At 39.8% G+C, this 19,968-nt stretch overlaps 1 protein-coding gene across 1 annotated transcript in view; it reads right to left on the bottom strand.

Moving 5' to 3' along the window:
* The window catches only part of dcaf13 (ddb1 and cul4 associated factor 13), an 82,341-nt gene that overhangs the window by 23,415 nt on the left and 38,958 nt on the right, over positions 1 to 19,968 (bottom strand). Inside the window, exon 9 of the mRNA XM_072570620.1 lies at positions 8,201 to 8,336. Coding sequence (XP_072426721.1) covers positions 8,201 to 8,336 — 136 coding nt within the window. The remainder of the gene's footprint in view (positions 1 to 8,200; positions 8,337 to 19,968) is intronic.

A 19,968-nucleotide genomic window follows, 5' to 3' on the forward strand; every position in this document is an offset into this window, starting at 1 on the left:
TTCTCTTTTGCACCTCAATCAACAAGGAGCTCCAAATTCCATTACCAGTTAAATAAACATATCCATCTCCATCCAGTCAACTTGATTTTCCCCAAGTCTGCTTAAATAGCTTCTTATCTTAATAAATCCTGTCTGATTCTTTTTACTGAAAAATGTCAAAACAATCTAAATTGTAAGGGCTTTTATTCTAATTAAAAGCAATGATTTTCTTTAATTCAATTTATTTAAGAAGAGGAAATTGCTGCTGATCAAGTACAACTGCAATGCTTCTCTAGACAAAAAAGAAAGAACATCAATAAAGTAATTTATGAAAGCTTTCAAAACATGGGCAACCAAGTGGGAATTTTTTGCTAGATAATCAGTAGATTATCAGGCCAGGAAACTCTGCTAAACTGCTGATGAGAATAATGTGCAGGTATATTTTTCATAGTTACTAAATGCAATAATCCTAAGTCAATCACAGTTATGGTTTTAAGGCTTTAGTCATTTAAGTCAGTCAAATCTGTCGTTCGACAAGTGTTTAAAAGGAAATATGATATCCCTAAAGGAGAATAGAGAACCACTTAAATTTTATGACAATTTGGTTTCATGTCAATCATTATTGATTCTAGTTTTTATTCCATATTATACATAACTGCTTGATCTTCAATTTTTCAGTTGTCACTGTGGAAGTTGAATGTTTCAGTCTATCAGGAAGAATGCATGCATTGGTCAAGTGACAATCTCAGGCATTCGAGACATTCCAGCTAAAACTCCCTGTACTAGAGCAAGGTCACAGACTTCAGCTTGAATCTGTGGTCAGTGTGCAGACCAATGACATCGGTGGCTAGTTTGAATCAATCTCAGAAACCAAGGTAAATCATGGCAAAAATAGGCTATGTTGCTTTGGGGAATAAAACTGGTTATCCATTTGTGTCTTCCATCAGGTCAGATTATTGGACATAGTTGGGAGGAAGTATAATTTGGAGGGGCACGTAGCTAGGGTGAAACCATGGCTATGTGGGACAGACACTCGTAATCTATTGTGGACAAAGCAGCATGGTCATAAAGGTACAGTTGGTGCTGTTATAGGAGTCACAGTTCTGGGCGCATTCAGATTCCTGGGCTATAGCAGTCCCCTTAGCTATCTTCCATTTTATCTGAAGGTTGAAAATAGACCTTTCAAAGTGGTTCAAACATCAGGCATTTCAAATCACAGTTTATATAATTACTTCGGTTTTGTGCCTTGAACAACATAGTTGCATATTGCAAGATAATTTTATAAATAAGCAGCATACTTTAATTTTTTTATATAATTCTTTTAGTGTAGAAAAATATCTTAAATATGCTTGACAGAAAAAAGATAATTTTTTTGTTGTATATATAGCTATAGCTTTGGAAGAGTTTGATCCAGGAGTAACTGCTTGAAGTTGAAACCTAAACATGTGTATAGATAATCAACTTTGAACTGAAGTATGACCTTTATAGGAACCAATAGAGTCAGTGTGCAACAGCACAGAGACAAGCCCTTTGACCCAAACTGGTCCACCCATGCTAATCCCATTTCCCTGCACTTGGCCCATATCTATCTAATTCTTTCCTATCCAATGTAGAGGGGAACCTCAATGGTCCGGCATTCGATTATCCGAATTTCAGATTACCTGGACAATATCGAAAGGTCCTGATCCTTGGCTAAACTGTTATCCAGCATTCGAATATCTGAACATTCAATTATCCGAACTAAATACTGCCGCCAGTGTTGTTCAGATGATCAAGTTTCCTCTTTGTGTCTACTATTTTAAATATTGTTAATGTACCCAACTCAACCACTTCCACTGGCAGCTCATTCCATATACGTACCACCCTCTATTTAAAAAGGTTACCCCTCAGGTTCCCTTTTCTTCTTTCCCCTCTAACCTTAAACTGATGTCCTCCAGTCCACAATTCCCCACCCTGGAAAAAAGACTGAGAACATTCAGCCTATCCACGCCTTGTGATATTTTACACCTCAAAAGGTCCCCCCTCAGTCTCCTACGCTTTAAGGAAAACAGTCCGAGCTTGTCCAACCTCTCCCAGTAACTCAGACCATGGAGTCCATGCAACATCCTTGTAAATTTCTTCTGCACTCTTTCCAGTTTAATAACATCCTTCCTCTAACGAGGTGACCAAAACTAAACACAATACTCCAAGTGCAGCCTGACCAACATCCTGTATAACCGCAACATAACTTCCTAACTTCTATATTCAGTGCCCTGACTGATAATGGCAAGTGTGCCAAAAGCCTTCTTCACTGCCCTTTCTACCCGAGACTCCACTTTCAGAGAACAGTGAACCTGAACTCCAAGATCCCTTGGTTCCACTACACTCCTTAAGGCCATATGATTCACCATAAAACTCCTACCATGATTTGTAAAGCAATGTAATTGGTAATGTAATGAAATTTTCACCACAACTCCCTTCATTACCAAACACTGTCCAAACTCCAGGCCTAAACCTTGCTGAGCTGTGTATTTTGCAGAATATGCTGTTATTTAGAGGTTATCATGTATTCTTCAGCTCAAAATTTCTCTATGGCATAGCTTGGTTCAGTGAGAATGGATGCACCGAGGGCAAAACCTCCATGAACGATGAGTCCAATACTTTACTTACTTCACCATTAAACAATCGAGAATACAGGAACAACTAAAAGGGGCAAACTGAATTGGATGAACTAAAAGTCAAATCAGAAACAGAGGCAAAAAAAAGAGGAAAGAAAGAACAACGGTTTGAGAGAGGAAGAATGAAGATAGAAAAATGTAAAGATGTAAGGTGTCCTGGTTAACTTCATAAATTTAAAGTCTGAGCATCAACACAGCAATGGTTGGCATCAATAGCTTGAGAAGTTCCTGGTTTAATATGTCAGGGATAGAAGGTGGAAGTTACCACCCATTACAAAGAGACTAAAACATGCATGAAAATGTATATATCATCACAGCAACTCTGACATCTTGGCAGGGCAGTTGGCTGGCTAGACACATTTGTTACATTGCCACTTAAAAGGATGGCTCATAAGGGCAATTAGTTTATTGGATAATCAAAAAGAATGTAGCAATACTTTTGCAACCCAGTGTGTAGGTGAATAGGCAGCTCAGCGGACCATCTCCAAATCTGTTTGAGCCTGACCAAAGTGATTGCTAAGATGTCTAGGTGGTGGACCACTGAAGGGATTGTTCATCTTGACTATCTGCACTTTTCCAGTTACGTCATGTCAGGTGCCCTTGGAAAGTGAGCATGCTAAGTCTGCCCAGTACATTAGAGACCTTTCACAACTTGTGGGTGCCACAGGGCTGCAGTGCACTATCAGTTACAATGTCTTAATTTTTAAACTTGATATGTTCCTTGGTTGATTTAGTTTTTGTTCCAGTTCCCCTTTCTGGAGTTGATAGTGTGATTACTAGCTCATTATACTCTTGAAAACCAAATTAATTTAAAGAGACTTGTATTGACATAGGTGATGTCAAACACGGATCAGGAATAGGCCACGAAACCCTCAAGTCTGCTCCATCATACGGAGTGTTCATGGCTGCCTACTCCTGATGATGTCTCACCCCCTTGCCTAATATGACTTTATCTACTGTTGTCTTAAAGATATTCAAAGAATCTTTCTGAAAGGGTGGTGGAAGCAGAGTTCCAAAGACACTCAATCTTCAGAGAAAAGAAATTCTGCCTCATCTTTGTGAATGTGCAACCCATAATTTTAAAGAGTGACCCCTAGTTCCACATTATCCCACAACAGGAGACATTCTTTCTACATATACCATGTCAACACCTCATCGGACCTTGTGTGTTTCAACTAAGTTAACTCTTATTCTTCACTTAGTGGATACAAACCTTGCTGAACCAGCTTTTCTCGCAAGACAACCCATTCATTTCAGATATTAGTCAGGTAAACATTTTCTGATCTATTTCCAGCATATTTGCATCCTTCCTTAAATAAGGTGACTAATACTTGGCACTGTAATCCAAATAGGGCAGTAGTTCAAAACTAGGGGGCCTATTTTTAAAGGAGAAAGGAAAAAGATTTAAAAAGAACATGAGGGACAACCTTTTTACGTAGTAAGTGCGGACTGAACTACCAGAGAATGTGGTGGATACAGGTACCAGTACAGTTACAATGTTTAAAAGGCATTTGGACAAGTTAATGAACAAGGAAGGTTTGAAGGGATATGGGCCCAGCACAGGCAGGTAGGACTAACCTAGTTTGATAACATGGTTGGCATGGACAGGTTGGACAGAAAAGGTCCATTTCCATGCTGTATGTCTCTAAATGATCTCAATGTCCCGTATGAGGATATATTCCTCTACTTGTACACTCAATTCCTCTCACAATAATATCTTTTCATTAGCTTTCCAAATTGTGTGCTCTGACAGCATATTAACTTTTAGCACTCTCATACTCAGGCATCCAGATCCCCATGTCCAAGACCTGCAACATGCTTTTTATTTTCCCCTCGTTTTCACATTTCCCACATTTTTCCCCATTTACCAAATCATTCACTCATTGAATCTGTCCATATCTTTTCTATGTTCCTAGCCTACAGCCACCTACAACGCCAGCCACAGAAATGCTACGAGGTGATTTTGCACATGGATGTGTTGTTCTCCACATAGAACTGGTGATGGCCATAAGTGCATCTGTGGAATTATTAAAAGCTATTGTGTAACAATACGATAAAGTATTGTAGTAGTATAATATACTTTACACTATAATATATATAGTGTTTTATATATATTGCATTACTATTTTATATGTTAAAACAGTATTCAAATGCAAAATACTGTTTAAAAATCAGTAAAATGTAATCTTAGACATGGAAGCTGCTAAATAAGAGATTATAATGTTAGGGGCAAGAGTCCCACAGAGGTCAGTTTTGGGACCACCACCGTTCATGTTATACACCAATGATTTGGATGAAGGAACTAAGGGCATTGTTGCTAAGTCTGCAGATGACACAAAAGGTAAGTGGAGGGACAGACTGCAGAAGGACTTGGATAGGCGAGGACAGTGGACAAAGTGGCAGCAAGTGGAATACAATATGGCAAATTGAGAGATTAAGCACTTTGGTAGGAAGAATAGACGTGTAGAATATTTTCTAAATTAGAAAGACTTTGGCAATCTGAAGCACGAATGAACTTGGGAGTCCTAATTCAGGATTCAAGGGTAACGTGCAGTTTCAGTTGGCAGTTTTTTTTAAAGATTAGATTACTTACAGTGTGGAAACAGGCCCTTCGGCCCAACAAGTCCACACCAACCCTCCGAAGAGCAACCCACCCAGACCCAATCCCCTACATGTACCTCTTCACCTAATACTACGGGCAATTTAGCATGGCCAATTCACCTAACCTGCACATTTTTGGACTGTGGGAGGAAACCAGCACACCTGGAGGAAACCCATGCAGACACAGGGAGAACGTGCAAACTCCACATAGACAGTTGCCTGAGGCGGGAATTGAACCCAGGTCTCTAGTGCTGTGAAGCAACAGTGCTAACCATGGTGCCGCCCTTAGGAAGGCTAATATAATGTTAGAATTCATGGAGAGGACTAGCATAGAAGAGCAGGGATGTACTGTTGAGGTAATAAGCCTCTGATCAAACTGCATTTTGAATAACCAAGGGAAGATGTGCTGTTCTTGGAGGCAGTCCAGAAGAGATTCAGGAGAATGATATCAGCAATGAAAGACTTGTCGTATGAAGAACAGTGGAAAACTCTGGGTCTGCACTCGATGGAGTTTAGAAAGACAAGTGGCCAATCTCATTCAAACTTATGAAATACTGCAAGGCCTAAATACAATGAACATGGAGAACATGTTTCCACTAGTAGCAGAGACTAAGACCGGAGGACACAGCCTCAGAGTGAGGAGGCAATCCTTTAGAACCGAGATGGGGATAAATTTATTCAGCTAGAGGGTGGTGAATTTGTGGAACTCATGTCCTACATAGCCTTCTGTGGCAATGTCATTGAGTATCTTTTAAAACAGAGATAGACAGGTTATTTATAAGTAAGGGGATCAAAGGTTAAAGAGAGAAGGCAAGAGAATAGGGTTGAGAAACATATCAGCCATGATTGAATGGCAGAGTAGATTCAAATGGCCAAATGGTCTAATTCTGATCCTACATCTTACAATCTTAGCAATTTACCATTCAATGCAGTCAAAGCACATAATACAGAAAATTCATACCAATAATAAAACAATAATCTTGCTGAGTGAAGTGAAGTAATATGGCAGTTCTTCACAAATATTTTCTCATGTGATCCAATTTTATTTCATCACCACCTTTGAAAGGCCATTAAGGATGGGCAAAGGCTGCACTTGAAAGATGATGTCCATAAATTCTATATTTACACACATGAAAAAGTCTTGTCAATTTATATTTTAGGCTGGAACTGCTTTCCTTGGAGTGTAGAAGGCTGAGGGGTGATCGTCTTGAGGGACATAGATAAAGTAAATACAAAGATCTTTTCCCCATGGTAGGGAAGTCCAAATATAGAAGTCAGTTTAAGGTGAGACAGGAAAGAGTTAAAAGGGATCTGTGGGGAAATGTTTTCACAAAGGGTAATGCAGATATGGAACAAGCTGCCAGAAGAAGTGGTAGGGGCAAGTACAATTGCGACATTTAAAAGACAATTGGACAGGTACACAGAGAGGAGAGGTTTAGAGAGATAGAGGGATAAGTGCTAAATGCAGGAAAACGGGACTAGTTCAGTTTAGGAAACCTGGTCGGAATGGACTAGGTGGACCAAAGGGTCTATTTCTGCACTGTATGACTGTCTGATTCGATGACTCCAGCAAAATCAAAACAGCATGTCGCACTTGGTACATTTTAATAATGTTCCTGTGATCAATATAAACATATAGGTGAAGCATTTTAAATAGTACTTTATAAAAATATTATTTTCTGTACTCATGTAGATTTCAATCAAACTCTCCATGTTTCACAATGACAGAAGTCAGTCAAGAGCCTTCTCTTACCCACCCACAGATTGTAATCACCTCATCTCCCACTAACACAGCCTGCTCCCAATTATTCACTCACATCCTGCAATCCCCACTCAGACCTCCATTCACTCATGCCTTCCCAAGCCGAATCAGTTTTCCATTTGCAACCTCACTTCCAACCCAGAGCCAACCTCTTCACAGAAGTGGGAGAGCTGCAGTGAAGAGAAAAACTATCTGTTGCTGAAAGCAAGTAGTTTCATGATTGACCAGGTTAAAAAGAAATGGTCAGATTCAATGACAGTTACTCATAGTAAGCAGCTTTTGACATTTAGACAGTTATAAATATTTCCAGCCAGTTTTGAAATAAATTGGAACTACCGATGAAATGGATAGATTTATTTTCTAAAAATGGGGATAGTCAGAAATACAAGATTTTAAATTGCACATTTCCAACACTGGGATGGTGGAAATCTGCCATTTTGTGCAAATTTCCCATTTCGAAAGAAGAGCCTTGGCCTGTCCTGTATTCATGGACGTGTAATATAAATGCAAGCTCGTTGTTTTTACTTTTTGAACAATTTTGAGTAAGTGCTAAGTGCCTTCTTACAGAAAGGGTAGGTCAAATTAAACTGTGGCAGAAAGTAGTTCCACAATGGGATCTTCATGTGGATACAATGTCTTAATAGTGGGATAGAGTGCTGGAAATAAAATCCCAATTATCCTGGAGTCATCACAAAAGTTAAGAATGGTATCAAAGTATGCAGAGCCCCCAATTTGTCTGTTGGAAAGATCCATGGTAACAGAAAACATGCACCAACATTCTGTACTTAACAACTATTATTATTCACGGTTTGTGTAAAGATTTGTAGCTCAGGTGCCGGTTGCAGTTATTGTGGGCATGTTCACTGAGCTGCAAATTTGGCTTGCAGACGTTTTGTCTCCTTTCTAGGTGACATCCTCAGTGGTGTGGAACCTCCTGTGAAGTACTGCTGTATTTTGTGGGTTAGAATTTATTTGGTTTCGAACTTTCCACTGTAATTCAGATCCATTGTATAAAATGAACCGTTGCAATTTTATACAGCCAAGTTCTTCATATAACAAAGTTTAAAGGAATGCTATCATATATAACCATACAAGCAACCATCACAAGATTACTGTATAAAATTTGTAAATCAGGACTTAGAAATGTAAATTTATTTTAGAATGAATACTGGAAGAAATCTTTTAAAACATTGTAACTTACTACACCAAGCTTTTCAGAAGCATTAGCCTTCCACAAACGGATATTCATTTCGTCAGAACCACAAAGTATATACTTGTTATCAGCAGACCACTTTACACACATCACGTGCTGCATACGTTTTGTATGGTACACCTCCCTAGAAGATAAAAATGTTATATTTATCAAAACATGATGCTAAGAAAGAAAGCAAGCTTAAAGTGGATCAATAAGACAGAAATAAATGAATACACAGTTGGTATGATTATAAATGAAGGCAATTTAAAATGCTAAATCGGCATCTATTTTATAACCATGAGTTATTAACCATTTCTTGAAAAAGCATGACCATATCAGGAATTTTACATCTAAATGACATATGAACACTTTTCTGCACAAATTGCTGTTGTGTCATTCCTTTCTACAGCACAACAATAAGTTAAATAACTGTGGAATCTAGTTCATATATAAAATAAAACATCTCTATACATTGCAAAGAGTATTTAGGAATATTTTTTAAAAAAAAACAAAATTTGTGAAATTAGACAACAGGAAAATGAGTCAACAACATTTTCCTTATGGCATTAAGTGGCTTTTGATTAAGTTCAGTGAACAGCAAATTTAAATAGGTGCCATTTTCATCTGATTCTAAACAATTCAGGATTGTTTAAAAGGAATCTTGAGCAAATACAATGTCATTTTATTTTGTCAAAAATACATTCATGAATACTTCTTGCCTTCAGATATAGTGCCTTGAGCTTGGACTTTTTTAATTTTCCCCAAAGTCTTGGAATATTATGTTCAGTTCTGTTCACCTCATCATAGGACGCATGTGGAAGCTTTAGAGAAGATGCCGAGGAGATTTATTAGGATGCTGCCTGTACTGGAGGGTATGTCTTATGAAGAAAGGTTGAGGGAGCTAAGGCTTTTCTCATTGGAACAAAGAAGGGCAAGGGGCGACTTGACAGAGGTGTACAACATGATGACAGGCATAGATAGAGTGGGTAGTCAGAAATTTTCTTCCACAGCAGAAATGGCTATCACGAGGGCATAATTTTAAAATGTTTGGAGGAAGGTTCAGGAGAAATGTCAGAGGTCGGTTCTTTACACAGGAGAGAGTGGTAGGTGTATGGAATGCACTGCCAGCAGTGGTAGTAGAGTCAGATGCATTAGGGACATTTAAACGACTCTTGGATAAGCACATGGATGATAGTAAAGTGAAGGGTATGTAGGTTAGTTTGATCTTAGAGTAGGATAAATGGTCAGCACAACAAGGTCTGAAGGGCCTGTACTGTGCTGTACTGTTCCATGTTCTGTGAAACGTTAATGCCTTATTCCTTTCTGGTTCTTTTTAATGTCCTTCCTGACCCATTGACATACTTTACTCGACACCTTGCTTGGTTCTAGATCTTTGAATTTCTCTTCAAACTTAAATAACTACCCTCCCCCACTATTATTATAGGTGTGAAGCCCATCAAAACGAAATAATCCAATTTAACAAATGTACTTATCAAAACTCTACAATTTATATAAAGTTAGGTTTATGAAGCTTAGGTACCTAAGTAATTAAAATTATATACAGAATAATGTAGAACTTTCCTACTGAACCACAAACATCAAATTCTGTTGATTTTAGTCCCGGAAATGCATACCTTTAAAATTATAACGCCAAGTCATAAGGAAGCTATTTTAGTCAAAGAAGCACATACAATTAACAGTACTTGCTGGATAGATGTGTACAAGTTCACTTTTCTTAATACCTTAATCCAACTATAAGTCAATCATCAAAACTATAAAGTATCATTAACTAAATACATGTGTCGGGTTCAGCAGAAACCCTCAGGCAGGACAGAATAAAAAGAAGGGGAGAATTAATTTGATCATCGAAACTTCATTAGATCACAATCAAAGTTTCCAGTGGCACCCATAGTGATATAAAGGAAACTAAAGAGAGCAGGTAGGTGTGACTAACATAGTAAAAACCCTTGAGTGCACAGCAGGAGGTAACCACAGAGTTTACATTTAGTCCACATTTGGTCTAAACCACTTAACTGAACCGACAGTTCAAGTACTTGTCTGAATGGATCAGTTTCAAGTACTTTTAAATGAATTGATAACTGCACCCTGTAAATGTTGATCATATTAATGAGCTGTCTGTTATGATAATGGTTAAAAATCTCCCAACACCAGCTTATATCTAACAGGTTTATTTGGAAGCACTAGCTTTTGAATAGCTGCTCCTTCATCAGGTAGTTGTGGAGCAGTACCTTAAGATACAGAATTTATAGCAAAAGATTACAGTGTCATGTAACTGAAATGATATATTGAACAAACCTAGATTGCTGTTAAGTCTTTCATCTTTTAGAATGGGTTGCAGGTTTCAGTTCACTAATATGTAAATTCCAGAACTTCTTTTAAGTCACATTCGCGAGATAACTTAAGATTTTATATTTTAAAAAAGTGACATCTCAGCTCAGACATTGCATTAAAGGTGTGAGGTTAGAGTCTGTATCCCAATCTTGAGTCAGGCTGTTCTATTTCCAAAGTGGAATTTACAAAATATTACATGGATTGTCTGCCTGCAGAGTGTGCATTTTTTTGAGCAAAATAAAATTATCTGCAAATATAATTCTTATATAATGTCTTATGGTCCTGCTCCGCAACTACCCGATTAAGGAGCAGTGCTCCAAAAGCTAGTGTTTCCAAATAAGCCTGTTGGCGTTGTGTGAATTTTAACTCTGTCCACCCCAGTCCAACACCAGCTCCTCCACATCAGGCTATGATATGGTTATGACACTTCCACTCAATGCTGCAGCTTCAATTCAGAAACCTGTAATACCAAGTTCTCCTGAATAAAGACAACTGAAGACCATTTTACCATCTCGGTCTCTCACTCCAGTTCGTGGTTTTAAATAAAAACAATATCAACATACATTTTATGCAGTTAGGATGGTGTCAAATGCTACTTTAGGGTATTAGAAATTTCATGACATGGTTGGAATCACTTGCCAGGATACCATTTACCTGGTAATGCTAATTTAAATCTCCACCCCATTCAAACTATGCCTTCTCTAACTTCTGCCTCCACCACTAGTCAGATGAAATTTAGTTGATGCCAGATAAAGGCACCTCTTCCTTCTATTTACAACTTTACGACTCAATGTTAGCACAGAGTTTTCAGATCAAACCATTGTTCCCATTTCTTCGAAGAACTGAAGCTTGTAATGATTCTCTTGTTCACCACAGCTCCAAACAGATCCATCAGGTTGAATTTTATGATCAGTAATGAAGAAATGGCACTTCCTGCTGAACATGAAATGTTCTAGCAATCACTGTGGCATAATATCCTCCTTTCTCAATGGACTTTAAATTAGCACAGAGATCTATGCAACACAGCAATGTCAACAAACAGGGTAAGTAGCAATTCACTATGAAACATTCAACACACAGCAAACTAAGATAAAAGCAATAAATCCACCCACTCAATTAAAAAGTTTTCACATCGTGGAACAAATTATTATTATCGTTAAGGTAGAAGAAAAGCTAAACATCTGGAAATAAAACTTACTTTTACATGGATGTTTTTCAAATCAACTTTTCAGGTCAAGTGACAGTATTTATCAGCAACTGCTAACTTAGTGTACTGTCAAAAGTACAGTTAAATTTAATTTAAGATTCACATTTTGTAGAAAGTGAGATTAAATGTAAAACAGGAAGCCAGTGTCCATCCCTTGATTATTCAGAACTTGCACACTGGTGGAACTTCATCAGTGTACATTCTGAGGAAAACAGAATTATTGACTGCAATTTATCTTTGCATTTCATTCTGTGCACAGACTCCTGAGGTCCCAATGAAGAAAAGGTTATGATTGCTGAGTTTTACTGCCAATATCATAGCTTTTGTTTCTTTACTTTTTACATTATCCCCTTAACAACATTTTGTCTTTATTGAAGGTAACAATTGGAAGAAATGCCAACTGCTGCATCAAAAAGAGATAATTTTGTAAATTCATTTTGCTCAATTTCTAAAATAAGGACTTCATTTATGAATGCTGTAAAAGTACATTAATCTATGCTCAGCAAACTAAAAAATTCTCCTAAACTGTGATGAAAGGTTTTTAAAATTGTATCAAATCAATATGCATCATTAATCAATGCTACACCAATTATTTTTGTTTCAACATCCATGTATTTATAAAAGTATGCATTATGTTTTCAGCACAATAAATTCACAACAACCACTGAAATAAAACTGAATTTCCCTTTTGAAAATAAAAAGTATGACTGAATATACTCGTGGAAAACAAAGTTTGCAGACAAACGATTGCTTCAATTAACATTCATTTCCCAAATTGTAGTATCCTTCATTAGGCCAACTCCTTACACTTTCTAACTTATAAAACAAAGACAATTTCAGATAATTTTACATTTTTTGATTATTTCCAGTAAATGGAATTATAGAGTATTGAAAATTTCAGCCTTAGGGAAGCAATTTATCCAGACTTGGGCATTAAAGAGTCATAAAGGCAAAGAAGGAGACTATTTCATCCATCAACTTTATAGGTTTTTCGTGGAGCAATCCAGTCAGCCCCATTCTATCCCTGCAAGTTTATTTTCCTCAAATGCTAATCTAAATTATTTCTGAAATCATGGAGCGCCTCAGCTTCTATCATTTTGGTTGGCAGAGTTTCAGACCATCATTCCTTCAGGTTGCTCAAAAGCTGCATAGAAGTTCTTCCTCGTATCTCCTTGTACCTTGTCAAACATTAGATTGATTTTTGATAGAAAATGGAAGTCAAGGGTTACTGGAGACTGGCCGAAGATTGGACCTGAGAGCACAACTAAGTCAGCCTTGATTTTATTGAATGGGAAACAGGTTTAAAGGGCCAAAAGGCCTCCTATTTTGCTTAAGTTCTATATTCCTAAAAACATTCAATGTATTTCTCTGAGACCCTTTACACCAGCCAATGTGAACAGGTTTTCTCTCTCTACCTTATGTGAAGGGATCATTGCTCAATGTAACTGGCTTAGGAGGAGAACAACCTTAGCTTCCCCAAACTAATTATGTAGCTAAAAGTCCCTCATCCTTGAAGCTATTCTGGTTAATCTCCTGTGTTCCATCTCAAGAACTTTCACATCCTTGTTCAAACTGCAATAACCAGAACAGGAGACAATAACCCTAGTTGTGGCCTAACCAGAGCTTTATAAATGTTCAGCATAACTTCACTGCTTTTGTACACAATAGTTCTACAAAACCAAAAAGGTCCCTTATGCTTTCCCAAGAACCCTATCAAAATATTTTGCCACCTTCAAAGTTCTATGCCTATGAGCAGTGACTGCACACCTATTAGAAATGTGCCACTAAATGCAAAGTCATGCTAGTGATCCATTAAGTCATGTAGGCTATACCACTTTCACATAGTCACAAGCCAACACCCCTCTACCCCATGCATTAAGCACAGAGTTTAGAAATGCAGCTTTGTGTAAGATTAATGGCCTGGAGTTTGCTGTAAGCTGTAAATCAAGGGGTTCACAGACCTCAAAGTAAGCCTCATCGAGAGATTTAGATATCTTTGGGAGGTCTTCTATCGTCATTGCCATGTGGTGGTTCTACAACTGATTGCTGTATTTGTTGCTGGGGTATAAATATGGGCTGAAGAGAGGAGTTCAAAAACTTCTGTAAAATATTATTTGATAATTAACTCAAGATAACGATAGCAGCATCATGACAAGTCACTGAACTAGTTACCAAGAGGATTTGTTTAATAGTTCAACGAAATCTAGACTGTGATATAGTGATTAAATAACCATATGTTTTTACAAAAATCAACTTGGTTCACTACATTGTTTAAACGATGGAATCCTGCTATCCCCTCCTTTAAATAGGTCTGACCTATAATCGCACAATCATATGTTGGACTCTTAACTGCTCTCTTAAAAATGGTTCAGAAAACCATTTAGTTCAAGAAAAACCAGAACTGGACTCATGAGCAACAACCACAACCCATTAAAAGAGGGAAAAAAAACACTCCACAGGATGTTTAAACCTTCTTAAAATCACTTTGCTCTAATAAACCCAGTAACAGGTGATTGAACAAGGTGTAACATTCAAAGTTTGGGAGAAGATTTGTAGCTCGGGTGCTCGTTGTTGCGGTTCTGTTCGCCGAGCTGGGAATTTGTGTTGCAAACGTTTCGTCCCGTGTCTAGGTGACATCCTCAGTGCTTGGGAGCCTCCTGTGAAGCGCTTCTGTGCTGTTTCCTCCGGCATTTATAGTGGCCTGTCTCTGCCGCTTCCGGTTGTCAGTTCGAGCTGTCCGCTGTAGTGGCCGGTATATTGGGTCCAGGTCGATGTGTTTGTTGATAGAGTCTGTGGTTCTGACAACGCCTTGGGAGCAGAGTTGGGGAAACTCTCACTCATTTCAAATGCTTGCCAACTCAGAGAAAGTTTCACAGCACAGTCCAATTGTCTGTAAGTGGCATTTGAATTAAACAGTTCAATTCAGAATACAGTAGAACCTTGATTATCCGAACGAGATGATCGTTCAGATAACCGAAAGCAAGCAGTAATTTATAAGTGCCGGTTATTGAAAATTTCTTGGTTATCCGGCGATGCACACCCTGCCGTTTAACTGATAACTGAATGCCGAGTTGCCTAATGCCGCTTTTATGGGACCTTGAGATCTTGTTCGGATAACCAGTAATTCGGATAATCAGCCCTTTAAGTTTTCCAGTCCCAGTATCCTTTGATTCTATAATCGCATACTTAAGGCTTGTCCAAAGTTTTATGCCCTGGCCTCTGAGACTCTGCTTTCTGAAACCAAACCTACACATCGTCAGATATCTTGGAAAAGATTCAGTGTTAGGCAAGCATACAATTTTTTCCCAATCGCAATTGAAAAAAATAACTTGAATTTCATGTTAATAGATGCATACTCTGCAATGCTGATAATCCCAAACTTATTAAAAATTGGACATTGCACATCCAGTATTTTCTGATCTACATATTTCTCAAATTCAGCTCATGCTGCTGACTACTTCAGTAAAACATCACATTTCAAACATTTCAGTGTCAGTTGTCCAAATTCAAACTCCAAATCCTTTCCTGTTTCAATGTTACTATTTTAGGACTCCGAATGTATTTCTTGCACCAAATTACAGCATTACTCTACAATCAATAGGCTGACAGAGAAGGAATTACTTCTTGAAAAATTATCATCACAGTTCTCAGGTTAGCAAACTTCTTCCATGGTCACAAAAAATTGCTGCCTTTTTGAAAATGTTCAAAACTCACTTGAAACAGTGACCAACAAATATTGCTGTCTCAGAGAGACTTACACGACAAATATTCCCTACTCGGCCAGTGTTCCTTGTTTCCCTTGAGAATATTTCACCTATCCCTGACATGGATGTGTTTCACTTTCATTCCCCTTTCCCCATGCCAAATTGTCACATCTGAGTCAAAGTGGAAGAACAGCTTTCAAAATCTATTTAATTGCCAAAGTGTAGTTCATTACTAAAAATCAGAAAATTCCATGAAAACGTAAAATGCTGTTTGTTCAAAATCAAGCCAATTTCAAAACTACTCAATCACATGCATTATAATGAAGCTTGATATTTTTTAAATTGCCAAATAATAGTTCTCAATGTTCAAAAATACCCTAATATTCTTTCCCAGTCATCAGCAATTCCAAAGGATATACTTTACAACTGTTCCAAACTGTTTTCCAAGAAGTAGTCAACATTGACCAGCTTAAATTTAATGCCCATTTCTACTCACTGAGAGGGATGAATTTGAACCACTGTAGTTTGGGTGCTGCTGATGCTATGATGTTGGCATTTGCAGACCTCCTTGAAGGCCTTCAAGCCCTTCCATTATTTCCTCTCCTGCCAACCCAACAAGTATCCCTCCACTGACACTCATTCAATTGGCAGACTTAAGAGGTATAGTTGGTAAGTTTGCAGATGACACCAAAATTGGAGGTGTAGTGGACAGTGAAGCGGTTACCTCAGATTACAATGGGATCTTAATCAGATGGGCCAATGGGCTGAGAAGTGGCAGATGGTATTTAATTTAGATAAATGCAGGATGCTGCATTTTGGGAAAGCAAATCTTAGCAGGACTTGGACATTTAACGGTAAAGTTTGAGGGAGTGTTGCTGAACAAAGAGAGACTGTGGAGTGCATGTTCATAGTTCCTTGAAAGTAGAGTCACAGGTAGATAGGATAATGAAGGTGGTGTTTGGTATGCTTTTCTTTATTGGTCAGAGCATCGAACAGGAGATGGGAGTCATGTTGCGGCTGTGCAGGACATTAATTCGGCCACTCTTGGCATATTGCCTGCAATTCTGGTCTTCCTATTGGAAGGATGTTATGAAACTTGAAGGGGTTCAGAAAAGATTTACAAGGATGCTCCTCACTCTCAACAATTTCTCCTTCGAATCCTCCCACTTCCTTCAAACCAAAGGGGTAGCCATGGGCATCTGCATGGGCCCCAGATCTGCCTACCTCTTCGTCAGATAAGTGGAACACTCCATCTTCTGCAGTTACATGGTGCCATCCTCCACCTTTTCCTCCATTAGACTGATGACTGTATCAGTGCCACCTCATGCTCCCATGAGGAGGTTGAACAGTTCATCAACTTCATTAACACGTTCCCTCCTGACCTTCAGTTCACCTAGACCATCTCAGACACCTTCCTCTCCTTCCTGGACCTCTCCATCTTCATTTCTGACAACCTACTCAAATTGGACATCTACTGCAAACCCACGGACTCCAACAGCTACTGAGACTACACCTCTGCCCATTCCCCTGCTGTAAAACGGTACCTCTTAATCACAAATCCGCTGCCTTCACCACATCTGCTCTCAGGAGGAGCAATTCCACTCCAAGACATCCCAGATGTCCTCTGACTTCAAGGACCGCAATTTCCATAAGACATTGGAGTGGAAGCAAGGCCATTCGCCCCATTGAGTCCACTCCGCCATTCAATCATGGCTGATGGGCATTTCAACGCCACTTGCCTGCACTCTCCCCGTAGCTGTTAAATTCTTGATCTTGGAAGGAATTATCAATCTCTGCCTTGAAGGCACCCAATGTCCTGGCCTCCACTGTGATCCAGGGCGATGAATTCCACAGGCCCACCACTCTCTGGCTGAAGAAATGTCTCCTCATTTCAGTTCTAAATTGACCCCCTCTAATTCTAAGGCAGTGCCCACAAGTCCCAGTCTCCCTGCCTAATGGAAACAAATTTCCAGCGTCCACTCTTTCTAAGCCATGCATTATCTTGTAAGTTTCTATCAGATCTACCCTTAACCTTTGAAACTCTAATGAATACAATCCCAGGATCCTCAGCCATTCATCATATGTTAGGCCTACCATTCCAGGTATCATTCGTGTGAATGTCTGCTGGACATGCTCCAGTGCCAGTATGTCCTTCCTGAGGTGGAATTTCCCCTCCCACGATGCCCTCCAGCACATCTCCTTCACTTCTCGCACCTCCACCCTTGAACCTCACATCTGCAAGAAGGATAGAAACTTCCACCCCACTAGTCTCCGGATACAGTGCACTATCCTCTGCCATTTCCAACACCTACAATCAGACCCCACCAGGTGATATATTTCCCTCTCCACCTTTATCTGCATTCCACAGAGATCATTCCCTCTGCGACTCCCTCATTAGATCTCACCACCATCAATCCAACCTCCACCGCGGCACCTTCCATTGCCACGTCAAGAGGTGTAAAACCTGAGCCCCCAGCTCCACTCCTCAACTCTGTCCAAGACCCCAAAGGATCCTTTCAGATCCGGCAGAGATTTTCCTGCATGTCCAAACACCTCATCTACTGTGTCCGTTGCTCTCGATTTGGTCACCTCTACATTGGGGAGACAGGACGCTAACTCGCGCAGCATTTCAGGGAAAATCTCTGGGATACACACACCAAACAAACCCACTTCCCTGTGGCTGACCACTTCAACTCCCATTCCAAATCCGCCAAGGACATGCAAATCCTGGGCCTCTTCCACTGACAAATCCAAGCCACCTGACGACTGGAGGAAGAATGCTTCATCTTACATCTTGGGACCCTCCAACCACATGGCATTTACATTGACCACCAGTTTCCTTATCTCCCCTCCCCCCACTTTATCCCAGATCCAACCCTCCAACTTAGCACCGCCGTCTTGAACTGTCCTAACCTGTCCATCTTCCTTCGACCTATGTGCTCCACCCTCCCCTCCAACCTGTCCTTATCACCTGAATCTGCATCTATCACCTTCCAAACTACCTTCCTCCCCCCCTCCTCCCCCCCCCCTCCCCCTTTTATCTCTTTGATGTTATGGTACTCCTGTGATATATTTATTCTTGTCCTTCTCACTGACGGAAGCCACAGAGGGAGATCCCATTGAAGCAACCTTGGTAGGTTTCAGGAGTCACCTTTTAGATAATACATAATTGTATTATGTGCAGAGGAACCTCGATTATCCGAATAAGATAGGGGTGGGGCACTATTTCGCATGGATAATCGATTGTTGGGTTAATTGATTAAATGCCTTTCCTTTGGGGCTGAATTTAAGCTGCTCCCCGTTCAGGAGACGAGGCAGAAGCACACCATGCTTGAGCCTCCACCCCAGTCCTGTCCAACACACCCCCGCCCACATCCCCAACGCCATCCAAACCTGCCCCTGCCATGCGCAGGCCCCCCACCCCCTCTCTGGGGCAGCCAGACTGGACATCAACAACAAGACTGCTGCTGCCGGCTTTGTGGGGCAAGTCTCCAAATAGCACGCGCACACACCTTTTTACTGCAAGGTTTTGACAGGTTCCACCTTTACCCTGTACAGGACCATGGTGGCCAGATTATCTGGGGAAGGGAGGTTTAGGGTACACCCCTCTGTAGACCACCAAGGCAAGTGTGGGGAGAGAGAGAGAGAGAGAAAGAGAGAGAGAGGGCGGGAGGTCAGTCATGTGGAGTCGGTGCCTGTTTAATCATCGTAAACAAAGGCGTGATGAGTGCTAGAAACATGTCTTTGATGTAATGTTTCTACTGGAACCTCGAAATCTCCTTTGGATAATCCGATATTCAGATAATTAATACTGAGGAACCTCTATTACCTGAATATCACCTTCAACTTGTTCCACTTTCCAGCTCCAGTTACAAGTGTAAAAATAGCATAGTTTTGGCAGTATAATGGGCTAAAGGGCTGTTGTATGATTCTGAACAGGTTGCATATGGAAGTCCAGTGGTAACTGTCACAACAGCTTGTAGTGCATGGTAGCAAACATCTGGAACAGTGTTGCAGCTGCATCTGTCCAGGTCAAATGGCATGGCACTCTTTGATGATCAATAGCTGCATCACTCACTGCCCTGTTTTAGCCATGATGTTAATTTGATTGGGCGCTTTCTTATCAATGGTAAACCCACAGGGTATTGACGATAATGTTGCTACGGTTGTATCACATTTGGTGGTTGAATCACTTTTTTGGGACTCATCTGGTTCAAACTTATCCATTCCGACCTATAGTTGACTTCAGAGCCACAGCAATATTGTTCACTATCACAGAATCATACAGCATGGAAACAGACCTTTCAATCCAACCAGTCCATGCCAGCCATATTCCCCAACTAAACTACTCCCACATACCTGTATTTAGTCTATTCCCCTCCAAATTTTCCTGTTCATGAACTTATCAAATTCTTTTAAATGGTGTAACTGTACTTGTATCCCCCACTTTTTCTGACAGTTCATTCCACCCATGAACCACTCACGGTGTAAAAAAGTTGCCGCTCACATCC

The sequence above is a fragment of the Chiloscyllium punctatum genome, chromosome 5 (assembly GCF_047496795.1).
Source record: "Chiloscyllium punctatum isolate Juve2018m chromosome 5, sChiPun1.3, whole genome shotgun sequence".
NCBI classification, from domain to species: Eukaryota; Metazoa; Chordata; class Chondrichthyes; order Orectolobiformes; family Hemiscylliidae; genus Chiloscyllium; species Chiloscyllium punctatum.